The 24389-nt window shown below is 51.1% G+C and overlaps 1 protein-coding gene across 3 annotated transcripts in view; it reads right to left on the bottom strand.

The window, feature by feature from the left end:
• Window positions 1-24389, bottom strand: part of SLC43A2 (solute carrier family 43 member 2) — a 179212-nt gene that overhangs the window by 7182 nt on the left and 147641 nt on the right. For all 3 annotated transcript variants that reach the window (XM_069615412.1, XM_069615413.1, XM_069615414.1), the window contains one exon: window positions 1260-1383. In XM_069615412.1, coding sequence (XP_069471513.1) covers window positions 1260-1383 — 124 coding nt within the window. The remainder of the gene's footprint in view (window positions 1-1259; window positions 1384-24389) is intronic.

The following is a 24389-nucleotide window of genomic DNA, read 5'->3' as shown; positions in this document are numbered from 1 at the left end:
TTACCTAGAGACTCTGAAATGTGTAGTGTCCAGCAATTTATGGACTCCGCCCTTTCCTTATAAGTAGGCTTCAAGCAGCACCTGTCCTTACCTGCAGACTCTATCTGCCCCTAATTTATTATCTGCCTCCAACTTGCTCCCTAACTTACCTGCTGAGTAACTCCAAATATTTTCTTCCTATCAGCCTCCAGCCAGCCCCCTACCCTACTCGCAGACCTTCAGAAATCCTCCTTACTACCAGAGTCTTCTCTGTGCACCCTAAGATACCCGCAAGACTTCCTCAGCACCCATTTTTTACTATCAGTCTCCAGCCAGGACTTTTCCTTACCTGCCGACTATCTCAGTATCCTTACTATCACCCACCCCATCAACATCGCACCTTACCTACCCACTCTCTTAATACCCTTCCTTACTTTCCTCTTGGCCATTCCTTACCATCATAGACTTTTTAAGGACCCTTGGAGGCCCAGTCTTGCGAGGATAAGGGGCAACGTGCTCGCCTTGGAAGCAAGACAACACGGAGCAACACATGTTCGATCCCTGGGTCCGCGCTTAGAAACCTCTGGGTATTAAGCGCGTTATAAATAACCTATGATATATAAATATTAGGTTAGCAACTAACCTAAACTTCTCCTCCCAGCATAACCTTCACACAGGGAGACTATCACCACACCAAGGATTGCCCGGGTGGGGGGAGACCTCACACCCAGCGTAAGTTTCACCCGATGCCCATCTTTACTGCATGAGCCCCCCCAAACCCCATACATTTCCTTATCAAACAAGTCTTTCTCGCATCCTCTGTTTAGCTGGTATCCCTACACCACACTCTACCGCAGGGCGTCTCTCCTTTGCACCATTCCCTAATCAGTGAATTCTGCACCCTTCTCCCACACTCTAGTCCCCCTTCCAAGGGACACCCAGACCTTGAGTATCCAAGGAATGATTCACTCACATCCTTCCTTGTCCAGTGAGTCACTCCCCTGCTCCTTTCCCAACCCCGCAGGAATCTCCCTCACTTCACTAACCCTGGAGCCCTTCCCAGTGAAATGAGAGTTCCTCTTGCAGCCTTTGCTACCCAGGGAGTTGCAACACAAAGCCAATCTCCACCCAGCACACTGTGTTACGCAGTGAGTCGCGCGCCCCATACTCTTATTGCTGAGGGTTCCATCCATACATTTTACCCATGCCTCCCCCTCCCAGCAATTGACCTCCCTCAGCACCATCCCTTGCCTAGACAGACCCCATGCACTCTTTCTTACCCAGAGGGGGTCTCCTTCCAGCGGTCCCATCATGGCCGAGAACAATGGCTGTTGTAGAAGGGCAAAGAGAGCACTTACAAGAGACTGTAGCCCGGTCAGGCTTCCAAACTGCGTTGAGGGGTACCTAAAACGAGACATACCGAATAATCAAATGGGGCCTCGCTGTACTCGCGAACAACATGCAACGAGGGCACTGCCTCCCCAAAAACACAGCCCTCCCCCAGCAAGAAATGCACATATCATCCCAAAAACCCAACATGGACAGTGTACCCCCTAAACATAGTGCACTCCCCTACAGAAATGGCAAAGTCTGTCTTTAAATTCAGCCTCTTGTCTTTCAATTACCACAGATCGTATCCCAAAAAAACAAACAAACACATCAAACCCCTTCCATGGACCTCACATGGCTGGTCAACAGATACAAATGCCCATCTCCATGAGCAGCTGGCCAAGCTTTGGGGTGGTACTAAAATTTAGAAATATGCGAGACAACAGATATCAGCTCTCTTTATCATCCTATTGTATATGTGGCACACAATTCTTCAATCTTAGGTTAACATAACTTAACTAGGGAAAGTGATTTCATCCTTTTAGTCTTTTGTTGTATTTAGTGGTCGCTCCAAAACACAGTTCACCCAACACAAGAGTCACACAGGGCATCCCTGAAATCGTGCCACCACTTTCAGGAATTACACAACAGCAAAAAAAGGTCCACTTGCTCCACAGAAGCAGGACAAGCATATTGGAAAACACAGTCCATTACCAATTGTTAGGGGGGTAGGACTGGGTGAAGGAGGGGATCCAGAGTTGTACTCTAACATGGAGTGTTGTGTTATTTTGGGGTCGATGGCTCGAAGTACCCTATTTTCTATTCAGAATTGTAAACTGGAATATTGTAAAAGTCAAACAAATTATGGGAACGAAATGTATGCCATTTCCCCATGCTGCCCTTCAGAGATACATCCTCACTCCCCCCCCGACAGCTCCCCCCCACACCCTCAAGATGGTACCACTCTTCTCCCCATGGCCAGGCAACATCTGACGCCTTGCCATGGGAGATTAATCCCACCCACATGATAAATTAATCCCAAAACAAGTGGAGGAATAATGAGGCATGCACTGCTCCTAAAACAGAGTCTCTCCCAGGGGTTATTCACCCAAGAACAGGTCATTGGGCTGTGTTCGTGCTGGTAGAGAGATTCCCAGACCCCCCTTTGTTTGCATACATTAAGTTAACAGGGCAATCCAGACGTGGACCCCTTGCTCACTGTTCTTAGAGAGGCAAGAGTTTCACCTCACTGATGATGCCCAACAAGGCTGAAACACGTGTATGGGGTTACTGATGGTACTCTTGTTCAGAGGAGAATTGCCTAGCATTTCGGCGCTGGACTGCCCCTGGGCAGTACAAAGGCTGATATGCGGGGAAATTTCTTCTCTGTGAAAAGGACAGTGAACTAAAGACTTGGTAGAGTCTCTCCCAGGGGTTATTCACCCAAGAGCAGGTCATTGGGCTGTGTTCGTGCTGGTAGAGAGATTCCCAGACCCCCCTTTGTTTGCACCAGTTACAATGTTTGATATCATACGCTGTGTCTACATGGATGGTGCATTGAGAAACTAACTTTGCCATAGAACCCCAGTACGCATCAAACACGCAGGCATGCACTGCCCTTTGTATTCCTCGGGTCCATGCTACCGATCTAAATCATCAGTTTAAACCCAAATGTTGGGAGCAGGCCTTGCCACTTTGATTTGTTACCCTCGCTCATGCCATGGCACTGAAGACTCTAGATGGCACACGAGGAAAGATCTCATGGGTTCAACGCTGGTCTCCTGTGCCCCCAACGATAAAAGAGTAGCACTTTCGAAGCAAGCCATCTCGGGAGGGTTTTTCTTCAGCCATTGAACTACCCCTCGGCCATGCATCTAACATAGATCTCGCAGAGAGTTGTAGAGGACAGTCACACAAGGGAAGGCAGCTACTGCGGTGCTGTAGGGAGACATGTGAGGTGGCCGCATAGTGGCCCGTCCATTCCTTAGCCAATATTGTTTAGATTCTGATGGAATGGCTGGCTGACGTACATGTGAGGTAGACCATCCTACTGTAACCCTTTTAGGTTAGGTTGCCTCATTAGATAGTTCTACTGTGGCGTCCTAAAGCTTATGAATCTGGAGTGGATGCGTTGCGATAAAGTCAAGCATTACTTATCTGTCACAGTAGTTCCTCAGGGATGATATCCTTCTGATATTCAAAAGAGACCATCACTTGCTCTCTGCTTGTCTATGTACAATGTGTAATGTATGTGGCTCATGTTTTCTTCCATCAATAAAAAGACTGACATTTAAAATGAATTGACTTAGCTTTAGCTTTGAAGAAAGTCCTCCAAGCAAATTGCCTCTAAAATTGTAAAGAATCAAAGAACTTGACCCAGTTTTTAAATTGTTTTTTTTTAAATTTTATTTTATTTTGTATGAATTGTAGAGAAACATTTTTATTAGATTTAACATAATATTCTGGGATCTGGCCTGGTGTTAGGGAATTATTTTTAAGTTTATGTGTTTGGGGAGAATCACTTGCCACAGTAGAGGGGCACATCTCCATCTGCATCCTGGGGCATTTTCTCTTATCACGTTTAATTAGTTTCTTTAATTAGTTTCAATTCATAATTGCTGTGACTTTTGTTTTATGTTTCCCGAGCCCGGGAAGCGTAAAACGAAAGTACCGGCATTTATGAATACAACACCGCCCGCCAGCGAGCGGCCTAGTATTTATAATTGTTGGGACTTTCGCTTTAAGTCTCCCAAGCTCCTCCGGGTTGGGGTAGCCCGGTAGACTTAAAACAAAAGGCACAAAGCAGAAAGAACATAAAAAAGGGGAGGTGGGGGGGCAGCACTCACCACCAGCAGAGGGCAGGAGCCTAACAGCATTCTCTGCTCTCGGCCAGTAATAAGTGAAAGCTCCCAGTAGGGGTTTTTTGCTCGATTATTGCCACGGGAGCAGAGCTTAACATGAACACAGGAGGCTGCTTCATTTCACAAAATGGCAGCCTCATAGTGTTAAAAACAGACATCGAGGCTCATTTCTCAACCATTTTACATAGGAACTTTTAAAAAATGTGTTATATGACAATGCATTACTTACCGTAAAAGCATTTCTGATGGTTGTATCTGCTTAGATTCACATGCTGTGCATAGGTCCGACATCCAGTGGTCACTGCGGAGTATTGCATTTTGTTTTTCGTAGTCGAAAAGGGAAGTCGACAAGGCGTGTCTGAAACACTATCCCTATAGTGATGTGCGTTGTACCCACAATCCCTCACGCGTCGAGGTCCCTCTGTTTGTATTTTTCTGCCCTGAGGGAGCCTTCTAGACGTGAGTGAGTACAGAAAAGAGAGATATAAAAGGAAGTCTATGTTCCTTCCATCCGAGCGGGGAGGAAGGGTGGGCGCATGTGAATCTAAGCAGATACAACCATCAGAAATGCTTTTACGGTAAGTAATGCATTGTCTTCTGATGTTTGTTAATCTGCTTAGAATCACATGCTGTGCATAGACTAGCGAGCAGTACCCGGAGTTGGCGGTGGGTTATGAGAAGGAACAGTAGAGAAAAGATGTCTTAATACTGCCTGTCCCACCTGGGAGTCAGATCTAGAGTGTGCATCTAGACAGTAGTGTTTTGTAAAGGTGTGCACAGAACTCCAGGTAGCCGCTTTGCAGATGGACTCAAGGGGAACATTTGCAATGAATGCTATGGACGCCCCCGTGCCTCGAGTAGAATGTGCTCTTGGCCTAAAGGGCAGTTCTCTCTTAGCAAGAGTATAGCAGAGAGTGATGCATTGAACAATCCATCTAGAAATAGTGGACTTTGAAACTGCAACCCCTTCTCTTCCTGCTGCCACCGAGACGAAGAACTGATTAGTCTTCCTCAGTGGTCTGGTTCTTTCCATGTAGAACATGACCGCTCTGCGCACATCTAGTGTGTGCAGAGTCCTTTCTCCCAAGTTGGAAGGATTTTGAAAGAACGCTGGTAGTTCTATAGACTGGTTTAAGTGGAATTTTGAGATGAATTTCGGAGCAAACCTTGGGTGAGTGCGTAGAACCACCTTATCTCTGTGAACTGTAACAAAGGGGTCTAGAACAGAAAGAGCCTGAAGTTCACTTACTCTCCTGATGGAGGTGATAGCTATTAAAAAAGCAGTCTTAATAGTGAGGTGTTTAAGAGATGCTTTGTGCATGGGTTCGAATGGTGAGCCCATGAGTCTGGTAAGTACCACATTAAGGTCCCATCCGGGAGCTGGGTCAGCTATCGGGGGGTGTAGTCTCTTTACTCCCTCCATGAAGGCCTTTATAACAGGGATCTTCCACCACGACACCTTGAGTTGGGAAGTGGTGTATGCAGAAAGTGCCGCTAGGTGGACTTTAATGGAATTGAACACTAGACCTGAATCCAATAGGTGGGTCAGGTATAGAACAACATGTGTGGGGGAGCAGTCAATCGGGTTGATGCTCTTACCCCTGCACCAGATGACAAACCTCTTCCATTTGCTAGAATAGCAGTGGCGAGTGTTAGGTTTTCTGGCTTCTTTGAGGATGTCCATGCATCTCTGCGGGAGCTGTAGATGTCCGAATTCTATGATCTCAGGAGCCAAGCTGCTAAGTTCATGTTCTGGGGGCATGGATGCAGGGTCCTGCCTTTGTCTTGTGACAGCATGTTGTACGGGCAGGGGAGTTTCACTGGGGGAGATAGAGACATCTCCATCAAGTGAGCGAACCATGGCTGTCGGGCCCACATTGGGGCCACCAGTATCATGGTTACTTGTTCCTGGTGCATCTTGTGCACCACCTTGTTGAGAAGGGGAGTCGGGGGAAAAGCGTAAACAAATTTCCCTGACCATTGTATCGACAGACCGTTCCCCTTGGATTGGTTCTGGGGGTACCTGGAGGCGTAACTTAGGCATTGTGAGTTCTCCAGGGTTGCGAACAGGTCTATTTCTGGGAATCCCCATTGTGTGAAGACATCGAAGACGATGCCTTCGTGCAGTCGCCATTCGTACTCTTCGGGCAGGGGGAAATCTCTGCTGAGTTTGTCTGCCAGCAGAATGAGTTCCCCTGGTACATGTTGTGACAGTAGGAACATGTCTTGTTTAAGAGCCCACTTCCATATATTTTGGGCCAGTTTGGACAGTCCTGGAGAGTGGGTTCCCCCCTGCTTGTTGATGTAATACATGGCTGTGGTGCTGTCTGTAAGGACCATCACTGTCCTGCCTTGTAGGTGTTCTTGGAAGGCTTTTAGCGCCTTGAACACCGCCCGCTAGTAGCTCCAGTAGATTGATGTGTTTGGATGCTACGTTCGGAGTCCACACTCCGTGAGCAGTCTGATGGGATAGGTGAGCCCCCCATCCTGTGAGGGATGCGTCTGTGGTTAGAGTGGCTTCCGCCGCGGGTGTGGCAAAGGGTTTCCCTTTTCCCAGGTTTTCCTTTGTCCACCACCGTAGCGATAGAACCAAGGCCTGCGAGACCACCACTAGATCGTCCCATAGTCCGCTGGCCTGACACCACTGGCTGTTGAGCCACTCTTGCATTGGGCGCATGCGCAGGCACACGTGAGGTACCAAATAAATACACAACGCCATCATGCCTAGCAAGCGCATTGCTTTGCGTACCGTCACCTCTCGACCGGTCACATATTGAGGGATCTGAAACAGCATGTTTTGGACCCTCTCTTTGGAGGGGAAGACGAGGCCGTCCTTTGTTTGAATTAGAGCCCCTAGGAATTGTTTGATTTGGCTGGGGTCTAGGCTGGACTTCTTTTCGTTGATGGAGAAGCCCAACTGGAACAAAAGGTCTACAGTCTTTTGGGTATTGGAGAAGCATGTTTCGTAAGAATCCCCTGTTATGAGCCAGTCGTCGAGGTAAGGGTAAACTGGGATGGACAACCTGCGCAGGTGGGCCGCTGCCACTGCCAGCACCTTCGTGAATACCCTTGGTGCTGATGCTATGCCGAAGGGTAGCACTCTGAACTGGTAGTGTTTGCCCTCTATCATGAACCTGAGGTATTTTCTGTGCGCTGGCAACATTAAAATATGAAAGTATGCATCTTTCATGTCCAATGTTGTCATGTAATCTCCCTGTGATAGCAGTGGGATCACTTCCTGTAAGGTCACCATACGAAACTTTTGGGGTTTGATAAACTTGTTCGCTGGGCGCAGATCTAATACAGAGCGCATGGTTAAATCCTTTTTGGGTACAAGGAAGTACACTGAATAAATACCTTCCGTTACCTGAGATAGAGGCACGACCTCTATGGCTCCTTTTTCCAGCAGTTGTTGTACTTCTTGGAGAAGGATGGCAAGATGTTCCGGTGTCATGCGTCGTCCCCTCGGGGGTTTGTATGTTGGGGAACTGTTGAATTCGATGCAGTATCCGTGGGCTACGGTGGAAAGTACCCAGCGGTCTGACGTTATACCCTCCCATGCTGGAAGAAAGGATGTTATCCGGCCCCCGACCGGTGTTGCATGGGAGGGGACGCGAATCTTCGCGTCACTTGGTGTTGTTGGGGGCTTGGGAGCCTCTGGGGGTGGACCCCCGACCTCTTCCTTTGCCCCGGCGCTGGCCTCTTTGGCTGTACTGCCCACTATTGGTCTGGAAATTGGTGGCAGGGTACTGTTGCTGCTGGTTTTGTTGTTGGCGTTGGCCACGAAAAAAGCGTTTGTTGCCATAGCCGCGTCTGGTAGAGGGCTTAGAGATTTGGTCAAGAGTTTTGATAGTATCGAACTCTTTTTTAGCCATCTCCAGAGCCTCATCCACCGCTTTCCCGAAGAGGTTTGAGTCTTCAACAGGTTTATTTATTAAAGACGCCTGTGTCTCCGGTTTGAACCCCGAGTTGCGCAGCCATACGTGGCGTTTTAGGAGTATTCCCTGAACCAGGGAACGTCCCGCTGTTTCTGCAGCATCCAGAGAGTTCTTTACAATACTCTGGTTGACCTGGGTTCCTTCGCCAATAGTTGTTAGCAGGCGTGTACGTAGAGGTTCCGGTGCTTCTTCGGCGTCTTTGCGCAGTTTGGCCCACTGCGCGTCCGCATAGCTAGCGAGCAAAGAATAATTGTTCGCAATTCTTGCCGAAAAGGCAGCCGAGGATGTAACTCTTTTTGCAAGGGCATATAACCTCTTGCCCTCCTTGTCAGGTGGTGCCTCACTGGTGGAAAGTGGTACCCCTGCCCTCTTTCTTGTATTGGTTACTACCAGGGAATCCGGAATGGAATGTCCCCTGATGTACAGCGGGTCTGAGGGTGAAGGAGTGAAAAGTTTTTCAATTCTAGGATTAACCCCTCTGATTAGTGCGGGTGTGGACAGCGAAGGGATGATTCTTCTCTTCACCGAAGCGAGGAGGGGAATGGTCTGACTGACCGGGGGTTTCTCCTTAATTACTCTTTCCACAAAGTCTAATTCGGGAGAGAGCTCCCCAGTGTCCAGTTCGAAATGTGCTGCTGCTCTGTGCAACAGGGCATTGAATGTGGGCTGATCGTCAATGGGAGACGTGTTTCTAACAGGTGAATTGTCAGGAGGATTTAGGTTCAGGACATCAGTGTCGGAATATACTGAAGGGGATTGCCAGGGGTGAGAAGGTCCTTCTTCTGGATTTTCTCCGAAGCCTTCTCCTACCAAGTCTGGGCTGTCTTCCAGACCTTCCTCCTGGTTCCGTCCCTCTTCATCGTCCATAAAATCATCCTCCTCCTCAAAGTAATGTTCCTCCCCAGTGAGGTCATACACACTATGGAAGTCTGAGGCTGTGTCCTGGTGGGGATTGACTAGTCTCGGAATTTTGGCCCTGGGGTCCTCCTGAGGCCGTTCTCTTGTTCTCTTGGGAGTGGGAGGGTTCTGGGTATTCATAAACCTCTCCATTCTTTCCATGCAGAGATGGAGCCTTTCCATGGTTTCATGCGGTACCCCTGAGTGGTCTAGCGGGGGAAAAATAGTGTCCTGTAGCTGAAAACGGCTCGACCTCTCCCACAACGTCGAGGAAAGTGTCCCGTCGCCCTCCGAAAAGCCTTCAGGTGTGTTGGGGGTCCCCTCGACTGAAGGGGGTAGTCCCTGCCTTTCTTCGGGCTTTTTCGGCGTGTCTTTCGACCTCTGCGTAGCGCTCGACGTGTCTTTCGGCGTACGCTTGTGGGCGTCGGCTACCACGATCCTCGCCAAGCTCTCAGCGACTCGTTTGTCAGCGGAGGGCTGTGGTTTCGACGTTACGGGTGTCGATCGCTCTACGGCGGCATGCGCTTTCTGCTGATGCGCGCCGGCCGATGATTTGGGGGCGGCGCCCTTATTTGCCGAAAGCCCAGTCGCTGGTCGCGGTTGCGAGAGGGGCTTCGAACCCGAACGGTCCGAGGAGGCCGCCGGTGGAACCTGCGTCTCCTTGGGCGCTGATGCTCTCTTCGCCTTCGACGAAGAAGAGCCATGGGTTGTGTGCTTATGTGTGGTCTTGTGTGCGTCAATGTCGCCGGGGTGTTCATCCCCATAAGCAGGGCGTGAGCCGAGCCCGTCGTGGCCGGGGACAGACGACGAAGCGCGTGAGCGCTCTTTAGGGGGGTTTTCGACTTCCGTAGCGGAGGTCGTGTTATCACGTTCCTCGTCACTGTCGGTGGTAGCAACGGTGGGTGAAGCATCGGCCTTCGACATAGCGTAGGCCGCCCACCTCTTGACCCTACGGTCTTTTAGAGTCTTTGGCTTAAGAGGCCGACAAGCCGTGCAACCCTCCTCTTTGTGATCGAGGGGCAAGCAGCGGTTACACCGTGAATGCTTGTCCTTCCAAGTAAACTTGCCCTTGCAAAGCGGGCAAAACCTAAAGGGTGTCCTCTCCATAGCCGAGGCAATAAATCGTGATAACCACCCCAAGGGAAAGGAAGGGGAAAAGGAAAGGCATTCTCAGAAAAGAACCAGAGATGTCCCACGACCCCCACTCTCCCTACTGTATATGGCCTGCGAGGCCAGGCCACATGTTCGGCAACGCCGAAGGATCTCCTCCGCTCGTCCCCTCCGTCGAAGATCTTGTTCGGCGGAGACAGCTTCACAACAGCATCGAGGGAGGGATCGATATGTTCTATATTAAATAGGAAAAACGACCAAAGGTCGAGGAGAGGAAATCTGCAATGTCTCTCGAGGAGCTCCGCGTAAAGGCGACCAGTAGCTGGGCGGAAAAAAACAATCTGAGGGACCTCGACGCGTGAGGGATTGTGGGTACAACGCACGTCACTATAGGGATAGTGTTTCAGACACGCCTTGTCGACGTCCCTTTTCGACTACGAAAAACAAAATGCAATACTCCGCACTGACCACTGGATGTCGGACCTATGCACAGCATGTGATTCTAAGCAGATTAACAAACATCAGAAATATTTTTCATTATGGACCATCTGTTTAAACAATACAATTTTTGAGTGAACTACCCCTTTAAGCAGGTGGAGCATGAGAGTTGTAGTTGCAGCAGACAGAGGAGTTGGCGGCCTACATGAACATTTGGTTGCAGAGGGTGAGCAAGGAGTAAGCAAAGCTCCCTTCTAATCTGCTGCCTCTCTGTGCAACAGAGGAGTGGAATACAGGGGAACTGGGGAAATTTTGGGAGTCACGCCAGGGCTAAAGGTATTTACGTATGTTCGTCAGCAAGCTGGAAGGAACCATTACTGACCAGAAGGAGCAGATCTTTTTTAAAGCCTTTTTAACAAGCCCATTCCCGATCTAACCACCAGCCGGTGGAAACATGCCATGCATCTAAATCTCCCAATAGGTTAATGCTGTAAAACGATTGTGTTCATGATTAACTCTGGAAATCCAGGACCCAGAGATGCACAATGGGCTACCCTAGCATCTGTGAAGGGACATGGAAGGTTTACTCAGTCATTTTCCACAGAGTGACACTGTACCTCTTATTTGAGTGTTTTACCGATTTTTGTCCGTATGACACCTCATCTAAGGGCTCATCCGATAGGTGAATACTGTATGTACCTCCTGAAGGAACGAAAACCGCTTGGCAAAGGTACAACATATTTGATGTGTTCTCTATGAGAGTACCACTCACCTAGGTGGCTGGTGGGTTCTCCACTTGTTTGAGGTAGTATTTAACCTACCCTTGGCAGAAACTGTGCTCCTGCACTCGAGGCCCTCATGCAAGATACAGTGAAAGGTCCTGCATTCTTCTTCTGCGCGAGTGCATGGGAAATTAATCTGGTCGTACATGGGCAGGTCTGGAAGGTAGCCCCCCATATCAAGCACCCACCTAAGATGTGGGGCAATGCAGCACTTCACTAGTTCACATACGGGCCCGGTAGACTCAGCCATTCACTATTGTAAGGTTGATAAGTAGTGAACCATTTATTGGGTAATGATGCCTATAAATACAGCAGATAGCAGAGTCTGGCATGAAGCACCAAAACAAATCATTCATAAGTCTTTCTATAATACGGTTTTTGATAAGCGCCGTTCTGAATGGGTTCTGGATTCAGTCCTAAATCCACATGCAGAAAAGTTGCTTGTCAAGAAGCCTGTGAACTTTGAATGTGGCAGCCATCATTGGCTGGGTGGCCACCAAAATGTTTGAATAAATGCAACACTGTGATTGGGGCCTGGATTCCACTCCAATTCCCATAATTGTGCAAGAGCGGCTGCAGTTACTTGTGGGTCTATGGGGATGAGCCGCAGAAGACGGAAGAATATTCTGGCCAGAAGACCGGCCATGAAGAAGACATGCTTGACCTGCAACCTTCCAGACCTACCTTGGTCATTTTACCCTGTCCCGTTAACAGCGGCACCAGACTTCAATCTACCTACGTGCTTCCAAACCAGGGTCACATTAAGGCCAGCATTGTGGAAATCACCCAAACCCTCGACCCTGCACGCTCTATGCACCACTCCCAAAAATGAAGATGACGGAACAAGAACCAAGAAAGACCAGCGTCTGATAGGAATTGAAATCTCCGCTTGATCAAGAGACCTAAAAACAACAACAAGACCAGAGGGAACTATGTAGTCAGTGCTCCCTGCCCATGACCCCGCAGGCACAGATGTTTTACAAGACTTTAGGACCCTCCGGCCCTTTCAAGACCAGGCCTTGAAAAACTTTTAAAATCCGGCCAGACCTCCAGGCCAAGTCACTTATTTCATCTACTCGACCAAAGGAAAACACATTTGACACATTAACTTGTTGGTGTTAGGCAGATGTTTCCAGAAACCCCAGGTGAGGGGTGTGAGGACATCTACGAAGAGTTCATAGGGTTTCAACCACCTAAAGGACCCAAAATCACTCTATCAAGTAGCAATGGTAGAGAAGTCGTGGCTTCACTGAGAGGGAAGGCTGAAGACTTGTAGATAGGTACAGTGAGTTCCAATAGATAACACACAAAATTACACAGGTATACTGAAAAATACAGATTCTTTATTGTAGAATATATAGTCTATTGTACAATTACAATGTAAGGAACAAGTGACAACACACTGCAATAACAGTGTGGTTTACAGACAGTAACATGGCATGACAAGAGAGAAGAGTTTAAACCTGAGTCCGAATAATGCCCAGAGGACCACCAAAAATGAGATCCCATTTAGTCTTCCAATACTAGACCTGCATGGTATCAATGCACTCTTAGAAATAAGTAGAAACAAAATAAGGAACAAGTTACTTACCTGTAACTGTTGTTCTCCAGCATGGGTCTGGCATGGATTCACATGCTCATGAATATTCCCCGTCGCCAGGCTGGGAATCCTCGGTACAGAAAGAAAATCAGTATCAGTTTCGTTTCTGATCTGTCTTTCCTAGTAGTAACCAATCCCTGAACTCTGGGTCATACTGCCCATAGCCAATGACTGCCCTCTCCCTAAGCCCCGCCTCTGGCAGGCATCCTCAGATTTGGTAGCACGTAAAGTGGCAGTATGACCAAGTGAAGAGCCGCAGAGGGGTAGGAGGGAGGGTTCGCATGTGAATCCATGCCAGACCCATGCTGGAGAACAACAGTTACAGGTAAGTAACTTGTTCCTTCTCCAGCATGGGGTCTGACATGGATTCACATGCTCATGAATATAAGATTACATAGCAGTACAGACATGCACAACCACGGGAGGTGGCAAAAGGCTCAACATTAAGCAATACATAAACTCAACATTAAGCAACTCTTACCTCCTCACCAGGCCCACCTTCAGGCGAACAGGTTGCGCAGCACTGCTTGGCCGACTCTGGACTCCTCCCTGGAATCCCGGTCGACGCAGTAGAATCTCGTGAAGGTGTGCGTCGACCTCCACGTAGCAGCCCTGCAGATGTCCAGCAGGGGTACCCCAGACAAGAACGCCGTGGTAGCAGCGATCGCTCTGGTCGAATGGGCTCTCGAACAGCCGGGCAACGGTCGGTTTGCCAACCGGTGACAGTGCATGATGCAGCCGGAGAGCCATCTGGAAATGGAAGTCTTCAAGAGAGCCTTCCCTTGATTCACAGTTCCAAAGTTCACAAACAGCTGTGATGTCTTCCGAAAACTCTTTGTGTGGTCCACGTAGAACTTCAGCGCTCTAGCTACATCCAGCGAGTGCAAAGTCCTCTCAGCCGGCGACGAAGGAGACGGAAAGAAAACAGGTAACACCAAGGGCTCGTTGAGGTGGAAGTCCGACGGCACCTTGGGCATGAAGGAGGGGTGCGTCCTCAGCACCACCCTCGTGTCGTGAAAAGTCAAGTATGGAGACTTGCAAGATAGGGCCTGGATCTCTCCCACTCGTCGTGCGGAGGTGATGGCCACGAGAAAAGCTGACTTCCACGACAGGAACTTCAACGGTGCCGAATGCATAGGCTCGAATGGGGCCCCCATGAGCTTGGTCAGCACCACGTTGAGCTCCCACGCCGGGGCAGGGGCCTTCACCGGCGGGAACGATCGGAACAATCCCTTCATAAATTCCTTCACCAGGCGATGGGACCACAAGGACGCCCGTCCCGTGGTTCTGGTGTATCGGGAGATCGCAGCCAGATGTATTTTGATGGAGGCGTGAGCTAGTCCAGCTTTGGCCAGCGACAGTAGGTACGGCAGTACTTGAGGTGCCGTAATCCGCAGAGGGTTAATCTTCTGTGCACGGTACCAGACAGAGAACCTCTTCCACTTGTGTCCATAACACTTGAGAGTTGAGGAGGCCCTGGCTTTTGCAAGAACCTCTCTGCAGTCAGCCAGCCGGGATATTGTATCCTCCAAACTCTAGTGCTGCAGGAGCCAGGCCTGCAAGTTCAGCGACTTCGGGTCGTGGTGAAGAATGGCGCCTCCTTCTCTGTAGAGAAGATCGGCGTCCGCCGGAAGCCTGACTGGTGGGGACGCTGACAAGTCCAGAAGGTCCGGGAACCAGATCTGCCTCGGCCATGCCGGTGCGACGAGAACCATCCTGCATCGGGACCTCTTGAGCTGGTTGATGATCCGAGGCAGCAACGGTAGGGTGGGAACGCATAAAGGAATAGGCCGTCCCAGGGGAACGAGAAAGCATCCCCCATGCTCCTCGGCTGGGGAAACCTGCTGGCGAATCCCTGGCATTTGGAGTTCGTCGCCGTCGCAAACAGATCGATTTGGGGTTTGCCCCATCGTTGGAAGAGTCGGTCCACCTGATCCTGGCGTAGTTCCCACTCGTGGCATGAGCGCAGCTCCCTGCTGAGCGAGTCGGCGATGGTGTTTTTTTTTATCCCTGCCAGATGAAAGGGCACCAGAAACATCCCTTGGGCGACGGCCCAATGCCACAGGTCCTGGGCTTCCTTGGACAGGGCTGGGGATCTGGTTCCGCCCTGCTTCCGGATGTAGAACATCGTGGTGGTGTTGTCGGTGAAGATCCTCACCACCTTGCCCTTGAGGGACGGTCCCAAAATACTGCACGGAGCTCCAAGATGTTGATGTGGAGCGGCTTCTCCTCCGGGAGCCAAAGGCCTCTCGCGTGAAGATCTCCGGTGTGCGCTCCCCACCCTTCCAGGGAGGCATCCGTCGTCACCGTTACCTGGTGAGCTGGGGTCTGAAAGTCCGTGCCCGCCGTCAGATGAGAGCGGGAGCTCCACCACCGGATCACTTGACGGAAAGTCTCGTTGAGCAGAATCCTGTCCTCGAAGCTGCCCGTCGCTTGAATCCAACGGGCGTCGAGGAACTCTTGTAGAGGGCGCATCCGAAGTCTGCAGAGGCGCACCAAAAATATGCAGGAGGACATCATCCCGAGGAGGGATTTGATGGATCTTACCCTGGCCACGTCCGTGGCCAGCAGACGTTGCACCTTGCCCAGGATGGCCTCATTCCTTTCCTCCGACGGTGAGGCCAGCCGCGCCACTGTGTCGAGCTTGGCTCCCAGGAACAGGGCGACTTGCGACGGGGCCAGGTGGGATTTGGGAAAATTGATGGAGAATCCCAGGTGCGTGAGCAGCTGGACGGTCCTCGCTGTGTGCTCTACGGCGAGCTCCCTTGTTTTTGCTCGGATGAGCCAGTCGTCCAGGTAGGGATAGACGTGGATCCCTTGCCAGCATAGCCACGCTGCCACTGGTTCCAGGCACTTGGTGAATACCCTGGGTGCCGACTTTAATCCGAAAGGGAGGGCCTTGAACTGGTAGTGCCGTCCCTGGACCGCGAACCTGAGGAACTTTCGGTGTCCTTTCAGAATGGGGATGTGGAAGTAGGCGTTCTCCAAATCCAACGACAACAGGAAATCGTCCTCCTCCAGCTGTCCCAGCACGTGTTGGAGGGTGACCATCCGGAACCTCTGGGCCTTGATGTACTTGTTCAGTCACCATAGGTCCAGGATGGGACGCCAACCTCCTGTCTTCTTCCTTACGAGGAAGTATCTTGAGTATACTCCGGAGCCCTGAAGCCTCTTTGGGACGAGCTCGATGGCACCTTTCTTGAGCATCGCCTTTACCTCCAGCAGCAGCTGGGGTACGTGGTTTTCCTTCCTGGCCACGGGTGGCGCGCGAGGGCACTTCTTTAGAAATTCGAGGGCGTGCCCCTGGGCCAGGGTTTGCCTCCGGTGCTCCGAAAGGACGGCCGTCGTTGCTGGAGAACTCCCAGGGCCCGGGCTGTCTCCGTGTCCGTCTTGATGGCTTGTAGGGACTCATCAACTGTTTTCCCAAATAGATTGTTCCCGTCAAAGGGCATGTCCAAAACCTTGACTTGAAAGTCCTGGCGGAAATCCGTCGCCTTAAGCCAACCACGCCGTCTGAGGCAGACACCGTTGCCCAGTTGGCAGAAGGCGGTGTCCGCGATGTCTGTCGCCACCGTTATGGCGTGGTCAGAAGCCACTTCGCCTTCTTGCAAGATTTCCAGGGCTTCAGCCCGCTTGTCCTCCGGCAGGAAGTCCAACAGGGGAGTGATCTTAAACCAGAGTTCCCTGTCGTAACGAGCGACAATAGCTAGGGCGTTGGCCGCCTTGATCGTCGTCGCCGCCGACGTGATTACTCGTCTTCCCATCACGTCGAGCTTCTTTCCCTCGCCGTCCGGCGGGGAAGTCGATGTCGAGGCCGATGCCCCCCTGCCTTTTTCCTGGCAGCCGCCGAGACAACTGAATCCGGGGTCGGCTGTGCTCTAAGACAGAGGGGCCGCGTCGGGGACACGGTCCTTCTTTTCGTATCGGTCCCTTTTCGCCGGCGTCGTAGATGGGTTCTTGAGGAGGGAGAGTGCCTCGTCCCAGATGTCACCTAGAAATGTGGGATCGCGAGGACCATCTTCCTCTTGGCCTCGCGACGTTGATAGAGGAACCCCTCTTTCTTCTTTTCCTCGGGGCAGAGCTGGAAAAGTTCGGATGCCCTGGAGATCATTGCATGGAAGGATCCGATCTCGTCGGGCGGTGAAGCCCGAGGAAGGGGGGACGACAGGAGGCCTAGCCCGTCGTCGCCATCGTCGGTGCCCGTCGTGGCCGTGTCCGTGCCCGTGTTTTCTCCGCGGATCGTGGACGGAGATGAGGGCTGAGCGGGCCTCGCAGGTTGGAAAGGGGTAGGAGGATGTGTCCTTCTCCTCTTCGACGGTGGACTTCCTGACGGGCCTGCCCCTGGCTCCTCCATCAGGCCTGGTTCCGGTTCCTCCGTCGGGGGTAGAGGCAATCTCGTCCTTATCTCCGTGCATAAGGATTGTATTGCCATCAAAATGGCCGCCGAATTATCCTGCGGTGCTGGCTGCGACGGTTGGTCTGGGGCCTCGTTGGCACCTCCGTCGCTTCCGTCGTCTCCGTCGTAGGGACGCTCAACGGGCTGGTCCTCGTCCATGCCCGCGTCGTGGCCTTCAAGGACTTCGACCAGCTCCTCCTCGGAGGCTGAGTCTGTATCCAGGACGGCCACTGCACCCCCCTTCTTTTTTCCGTCATGGACCTCTTGGGGGTTCTTTCAATGGGTTTGAAAGACGCCTCCCTCTGCGGTGGCAGGGAGACTCTGGGCCCTGAGGTCGCCACCACTGGTATCACCTCCACAGGCTGAACCAGGGTTGCCGCGACTTGCTCGATAGAGGCCTTGGCTGGGTGAATCAAGGCCTTAGTCACCGACTGCGTGCTTGAGGCCTTCACCTTGGGGGAGGGCTCCGTGCCTCGCTCCCCTTCAGCCGAAATCTTTGAGATCGACCGGGGCCTCTCCAGAAGCTTTGCCGGGTTCTCGCATTTCCTCTTACCCGAGCCAGAGCGTTGGCTCGTGCTCGATGGTTCCGGGGAGGATGCGCCCTGCCTGGCAGCCGAAGAGCCCGACCGTTCGGCGCTCCCGGTGCCCGCAGACTCGCGGTGCTTAGCCTGCTGTCGGGCCCCCGTCGCCGGGGCGCCCTCACAGGTCTTAGAAGACCGCCTCGGATTTCTTCTTTTTCTTCTCACCGGACGGGCTTTTTCCCCTCTAGCCAGTTGGCGAGTCGTTGATGGCGGTCCCTCAGCGGTCCGCTCCGACATGTTCCCGCAAAACGCACAGTCCTTTTCCATGTGCGTTTTGTCCTCGTGAAGACAGTAGAGGCATAAGGAATGCTCGTCTTCCTTGAACACGTTCTGCAGCTGGCATCCAGGGCAGGCCCTGAACAGCTTCCCGGGCGTCGAGCTTCCTTTCTCCTGGGCCATGTCCGGGGTAGGCCTCAGAAAACTTCTGGAATCCTCCGAAGTGTCGCTCGACGAAATCTTCACCCTTGAGGGGCTTAGGAACTTCCGAAACGGATATCCGTTGATCAGATGTAGAACGGTGGAGCTTGAGGCTCAATTTAACCGAAAAATGAGAAATTCTCTTTGAAAAAGCGCGAAAACGCAGCAAAAGCTTGAGAGCTATAGCACGAGGACTCCCAACACTTGAACGTGCGGTAAAAATCTGAGGATGCCTGCCAGAGGCGGGGCTTAGGGATAGGGCAGTCATTGGCTATGGGCAGTATGACCCAGAGATCAGTGATTGGTTACTACTAGGAAAGACAGATCAGAAACGAAACTGATACTGATTTTTTTTTCTGTACCGAGGATTCCCAGCCTGACGACGGGGAATATTCATGAGCATGTGAATCCATGCCAGACCCCATGCTGGAGAAGCATGGTTAGGATACTGTAACACCAATGCACTTCTATACAAAGGAGTGCAGTCCAGGGATTTACTATTTTAAAGTCCTTAATAAAAATCAAAGGTAACAATTTAAAATCTACTCTTTGGTGTAAAACTGCAGGGACTCGAGAGTGACCCACACACATGTCCCAGCTCAGGTAGGTACTCTTTTTAGCAGCCTGGGAGTTTAAAAGTTTGTATAAATCTTCCCCATAGGCAAGCCCCAATTATAGGGTAAAGCAAGTACCCGGTCAAGCAACCAACCGCTGGGAACACGAGAGGTACCCTCAAGAAGAGCTCTGGCTGCAGGTTCAAGGCTCCGGCTGCAGGTTCAAGACTCCAGACGCTAGAGGGGGATGAGAGCTGAGCAGGAACGAGACCAGAGGAAGTCAATGGGAACATGTGGTGGAGGGGAGGGCTGCAACATCCCATTACTAGTGAAGCACGGGACCCCTGACGATACTTCCAAGGAATAGATCAGGAATCCAAGGACTAGGAATCACAGTGTCAGCCACTGTGCACTCAGCTCAGGAACAGCAGAGAACCAAGTACTGGGGTACTTTGCGGGTCTAAGGAAGGGGTCGAGTATCCAGATACCCAGGAGGATGATCAACCAGGCAGGGACACATAATGCAGCAGAGTCTGATCAAGGAGGAGAGGGGGGTGACCAGCCAGCATAGAACCGTCCCGTGACAGCAGCCAAAGATGGAGGCAATTTAGGACAGCCCATGATGGAGCTGAGGTGGGGAAGTGGCGACCCAGCGCACATTCAGGCCACAGAGACTTCAGGATTCACATGGAGGCTGCAGCGCAACAGCCAAGAAATGTCCCCAAGATGGGACAGCCAGTCTAACCAGCCCGGAGGGATCCGACAGCTTAAGAAGGACCCAGGGGCAACAGCAAAATGAAGCAGGGTCCAGCCAAAGTGACTCAAACAGGCACTCAGAAGCAGCAGCCCATCCTCCTTCAGAGCATTGCTCTAGAAAGGCAGGAACGGACAGAGCCTCTCATAGATAAACGCATTCAGGGAATGGCCCAAGCCAGCCACCCAAGTGTGCACTTATCAGGCTGAACACAAAAAACAAAGACGCCAAACACACTTGTCCACAAAGCAGATGTGTGTTTAGCAGGTCCCAGGCAGAAGGGCTGTGCTCAGAGTGAGTCCACACTAGCACAATGGCCATTTTAGGACTGCCCCGTGGTCCATACAACAAAGGGATGGCCCAAAATGAAACAGGTGGGAGTAGGCCTTAAAGATACATCCCAAATGGTGCATTAGGCTGTGATAAAAAAAAATTATAGCACTCTGTTAAGCAAAAACTAAATTACAGCTGCCACCTGCCTACTCCACAACCCACTTGTATGTTTATAGAATCACACTGGGACCAAAATGGTGTGATCTAGCTCCAATAGCGTGCTTCCTTCAGTAGGCAACTGAGGTCAGCTGAAAGGGGATTCTGTATGCCTGGCAAGTATTGAGCAAACAGGGCGATATTCCACCTGAGAGACCTTTTCCAAATTTGCTGAGAGTGCCCCCAGTCCATTGTCACAGCACATTGCTTGTGTCTTGGCTCTCCTGATCAGAGACAGTTCCTCTCTCTGAATTGACTAGAAACGTCCAGGAGCTGGACGGGCTCCCATTACCTGCAACACACTGATGTATGCAGCTTGTTGTGGAGGTGTCCATGCTTCCTGTGCTGTCACTGAAAGTAGATGTGCCCCCACCACGAGTTGAGATGCATCTGTTATGGTCCACTGAGCACAGTGGGCTGTAAAAAGTCACTACCTTGTGGGACTCTTATTTCTCCATGTCAGCAACAAGCGACCTTTGGCACTAGGTCCTCACAGCACCCCACCCCCTTGCTTTTGTTCATTGTACACTGAGCCATCATGCCTTGATCTCATGTGTAGTATGTGCATGCATGAGGCCATACCTGGATATATTAATATAATTCTTCACTGCCAGTTACTCTGACTTCCGCTGAAGCAGAACAGTGTCCACGAAGGCCTGCATCCTCTCCTGTGAAGAGCAGACCAGTGCCCGGCAGGCTGACGTTGCCTGTTCTTGTTTTTCCTGGGTGGGGTTTGGCAAGGTTTCTTCATACATTCTATACACTAGCCATGATGTCCTGTAGCCAAGGCACCACTGGTCTGTGCGATTTCATCCTGTCAGTCAGCAGAGGTTGTTAATGCCCGTCTTGATGCAGTCCCTGTTTTGGGGAGGGTGCTCTCCTGCCCTCTCAGCCCCTGCCACTAGCACGTGACCTATGCGTTCCTCTGTACTCTCCTTGTGGCTACTGATGCCATGCAGATGGCGGGCTTGAGAGGGCTGCCAGGAGCCTGGTGTTGGCTGTCCTGTTATTTTTTCTTAGTGCTTCTGTTGAAGGTCTTGGCCCCTCGTGTTCGCGGAATTTGAGTCTCCTTTTGAGATTTCTCTAACTTTTCAACAACCTGTGTGCGTCTTAACTATGGTGGCTTGTGATTCTGGACTAAAACCTGCCACCCTCTGCCATGCGTATCTGTGGTTCACCAGAAGGGCGGCAGCCTGCCCACCTGCAGTTTCTGCAGAATCCATGTTCCTTGACGCTATTAGCCCTTCGTGTTACAATGTCTGCTTCTCTGCACAAGCCTCTTCTGTAGCATCTTTACAAATGGCTCCATTGAGACCAACCATATGGCATCGGTCTAGCTCACTTTTGCCAACCTACATTTTCACCCGATCACTGTTTACCAATTTTCCCCATGTTTTTCACCGCAAAATGCAGATGGTATGTTGGGGTAAGGTATATAAATCGGCATGGGGGATTTAAGGCGGGATGTAGAAAGTCTCCCTCTGCTTTTTGCGGTAAAAAAAGTTGAAAAATCGGTCTTAAAAAAGTTCAGCAAAAGTGTAGCTTGGCCAAAAAAAGTCGGCAAACGTGCATAGAACCATCGCGTCAGAAGTGGCGCTGAAGTTGCATTCCGTAGTATATATGGAGGCGTGGAGGATAGCCTTTGACACCGAGCGCGAATGGGTTTGCTTTCCGGTCAGTTGGTGATTCAGATGTGGATGCTGGGATACCTCATCTCTGCCTAGCTGTGGTTACTTTGGATGTATCTTCATAATGATTGGGTCTTGGGGTGCCACTTTAAACATCTTTTCAATGCAAACGTTCATAGACCATGCTGTTGCTGGATCCAGCACAATACGTTTTGATTGCTCGTGACCGTGCAACCCCCTTCTTCCCACATGCGAGGTTGGAATCTAGTGGCTGCCCTTTTAATCATGGCACGATATGGTAAATAGTGTGTTTTTTTAGTACGATGGTGGGCCTTCTGTGGCTTGGACCAGTCAGCCAGTCAAGACAAACCAGTGAGCCTTGCCAAGAATGATGTCATACGCCAGAATCTTGCTTTGGGGGCTTGAGGAGCTCGTTGCCACTTGACGACCCCCCCCCCCCAATAGTCCGCAAAACACCCAGTCTCTGACTCTCTTTGGTTTAGGCTTCCCAGCCCCCAATGAGATTTGTACCGACCTTGTCCACTGGAAGCTCCATGCCCTCTCCCTCTCTAGTAGGGGCGCCTGCTCTCCTCCCACCTCGTCGGGTGTAGTTGTGGTATCTGACCCTCTAGCTGCTTCTTCTTACCACAGATGTTAAGGGCTTCAGTCTCCTTCCCCCTCTTGGGAGGGGGAGGGGGGGGTTTCCTGAAGTTACCTTTCCTCCAACCTCTGCACAAATCTCTCTCCTATTCTGATGATCTGCCCTTTCACTCCCCAATAACTCCTCTCCTCCTGGGGGCAACTTTCTCTTTCTCCAGCCTCCTCCGAACTCTCTTTCTTCCTTTTATGGTCCACCTCTTGTACACCCCCAACAACTCTACTCTCTCTGATGGCACCTCTCCCTTACTCCATACTCCTCTAGACTCTGCCTCGTTGGTCCAGCCTTCCTCTCAGTACTCCCTCTCTCTCGCCACTCTCCAACAAACTCCTTCCTCCAACTCCTACTTAAACAGCCCACACTGCCAGGCTGACCTGTCTGCTTTTCCTAAGAGGGTCCACCTTGCCCTTCAGTGGTGCTTAGTGCTACTGAGGTGACCTGAGGGCTGTGTTGTTGTGTGACTGGGCCATGGGTGGCTGGACATATGACTTGAAAGGGGTTTGGACTGAGGATACAGCAAGGCATGTCAGGGCAGCTATGCAGTTTCTCTCCTTCCCTACTAATGCCTCATTGTTATTATCCAGGTGAGTCTGGGGCCCCTTGTTCTCCTATTGTATTGTATTTTGCTATTTATATAGCACTCTTTCCCCACTTGTGTGGCCTCAATGCGCTTTTTCCTTGGTTGGAACGCCCTTGGTGACCGTAGTCGATGTGGTTAGAGATTCTAGGGGGGTTAGATTAGATGCGTGTGTGCATGTTTGCCATTCTAAGTCTTGGGTGGCTGGCAAGGCTCGACTAAGCAGCCCAGTAGAGGTCAGACACGTGGCTGGGTGCTCTGGAGGGTTAGAGATAGATTGCTATTGTCGATGAGAGTCTATGTGAGGCCAGCTATACCAGGTTCCTTTCGGGTGGTGGTCGCTGTATGCTAGTGGCAGTGGTGTTGGGGTATGTCCGGTGTTTCAGTCTGGACAGCTATGTGTGAAACTAGGCCGGATGTGCTTAGCCGTAGACATGTTCTGTCGTGCTTGGATGTTTGGCTGGGCCTGCGGCCTGTGTTCACGCTAGTGGAGTGAGCAATACGTAACATAGGCTGCAAGATTGCTTATTTGTCCAGGTTTAGGGTTGAGAGTCCCGTAGCGTAGGGCCTAGGTTTAATGCTGCAGCTGGTATCAGCGTATAATAAACAGAGACTGAGTCAAACCCAGATTAGAGGATCCTGCACAGCGGGAGAAGGCCCATGTTTCACAGTGCAAAAGTGTACGCCTTTGGCAAACCTAGTTCGAGACCACACCCAGATTTGGGGATTCTGTATCGGTGAGCGGGGTCTGGGTGTCACCTTGCAGCATGATTGGTCATACATTAAGCCAAAATGGAGACTGCATTTAAAACTGAGAGTCCTGTATGGAGGGCATGCGGCCCAGGTTTCGCAGTGCAGGAGGTCTCCACATATAACGAACAGATGGAGGTGGGGCCACCCCTATATTCGTGTAGGTGGAAAGGGGCCTGGGCTTGGGAGGCCGTAGGTTTCTGCCTATTGTAGAGTAAGAATCCGTCATGTCACAGTCACCAATGGGTTGTTGTACCTAACTTGGGGATAGGTTTGTGGTGGGGAAGTGGTAGTGTTGGGGGCTTCTCGGAAAGAGTGATGTGGGTTAGCAATGGCAGTGAATGGTGTGCGTGCGCTAACCCGGGCCACTTATCTCATTGTTAGTTGTCTCTTATGTGGAATTAGTGGGCGGTGAGTATCATGCGAGTGTGGCCACAGCAAAGGCTGCTGGCTTAGCTCGGGCGCTTGTTGCGTGTGAATGTTGTTGTGGGTGGGTTCATGGTGGATCAGGAGAGCCACAACGAAAAGCTGCTGGCTTACCTGGGATGCTAGCCGGAAGGCAATGTTGTTGAGCTGTATGTGGTGGTGTGTCAGGTGAAACCGCTGCGAGAGCTGCCGGCCCCGGAGTTACTATCGAAAGTGATGGAGTTT

The sequence above is a fragment of the Ambystoma mexicanum genome, chromosome 9 (genome assembly GCF_040938575.1).
Source record: "Ambystoma mexicanum isolate Mex_15411 chromosome 9, UKY_AmexF1_1, whole genome shotgun sequence".
Taxonomy (NCBI): Eukaryota; Metazoa; Chordata; class Amphibia; order Caudata; family Ambystomatidae; genus Ambystoma; species Ambystoma mexicanum.
This window is presented reverse-complemented; position numbering and strand designations above follow the sequence as displayed.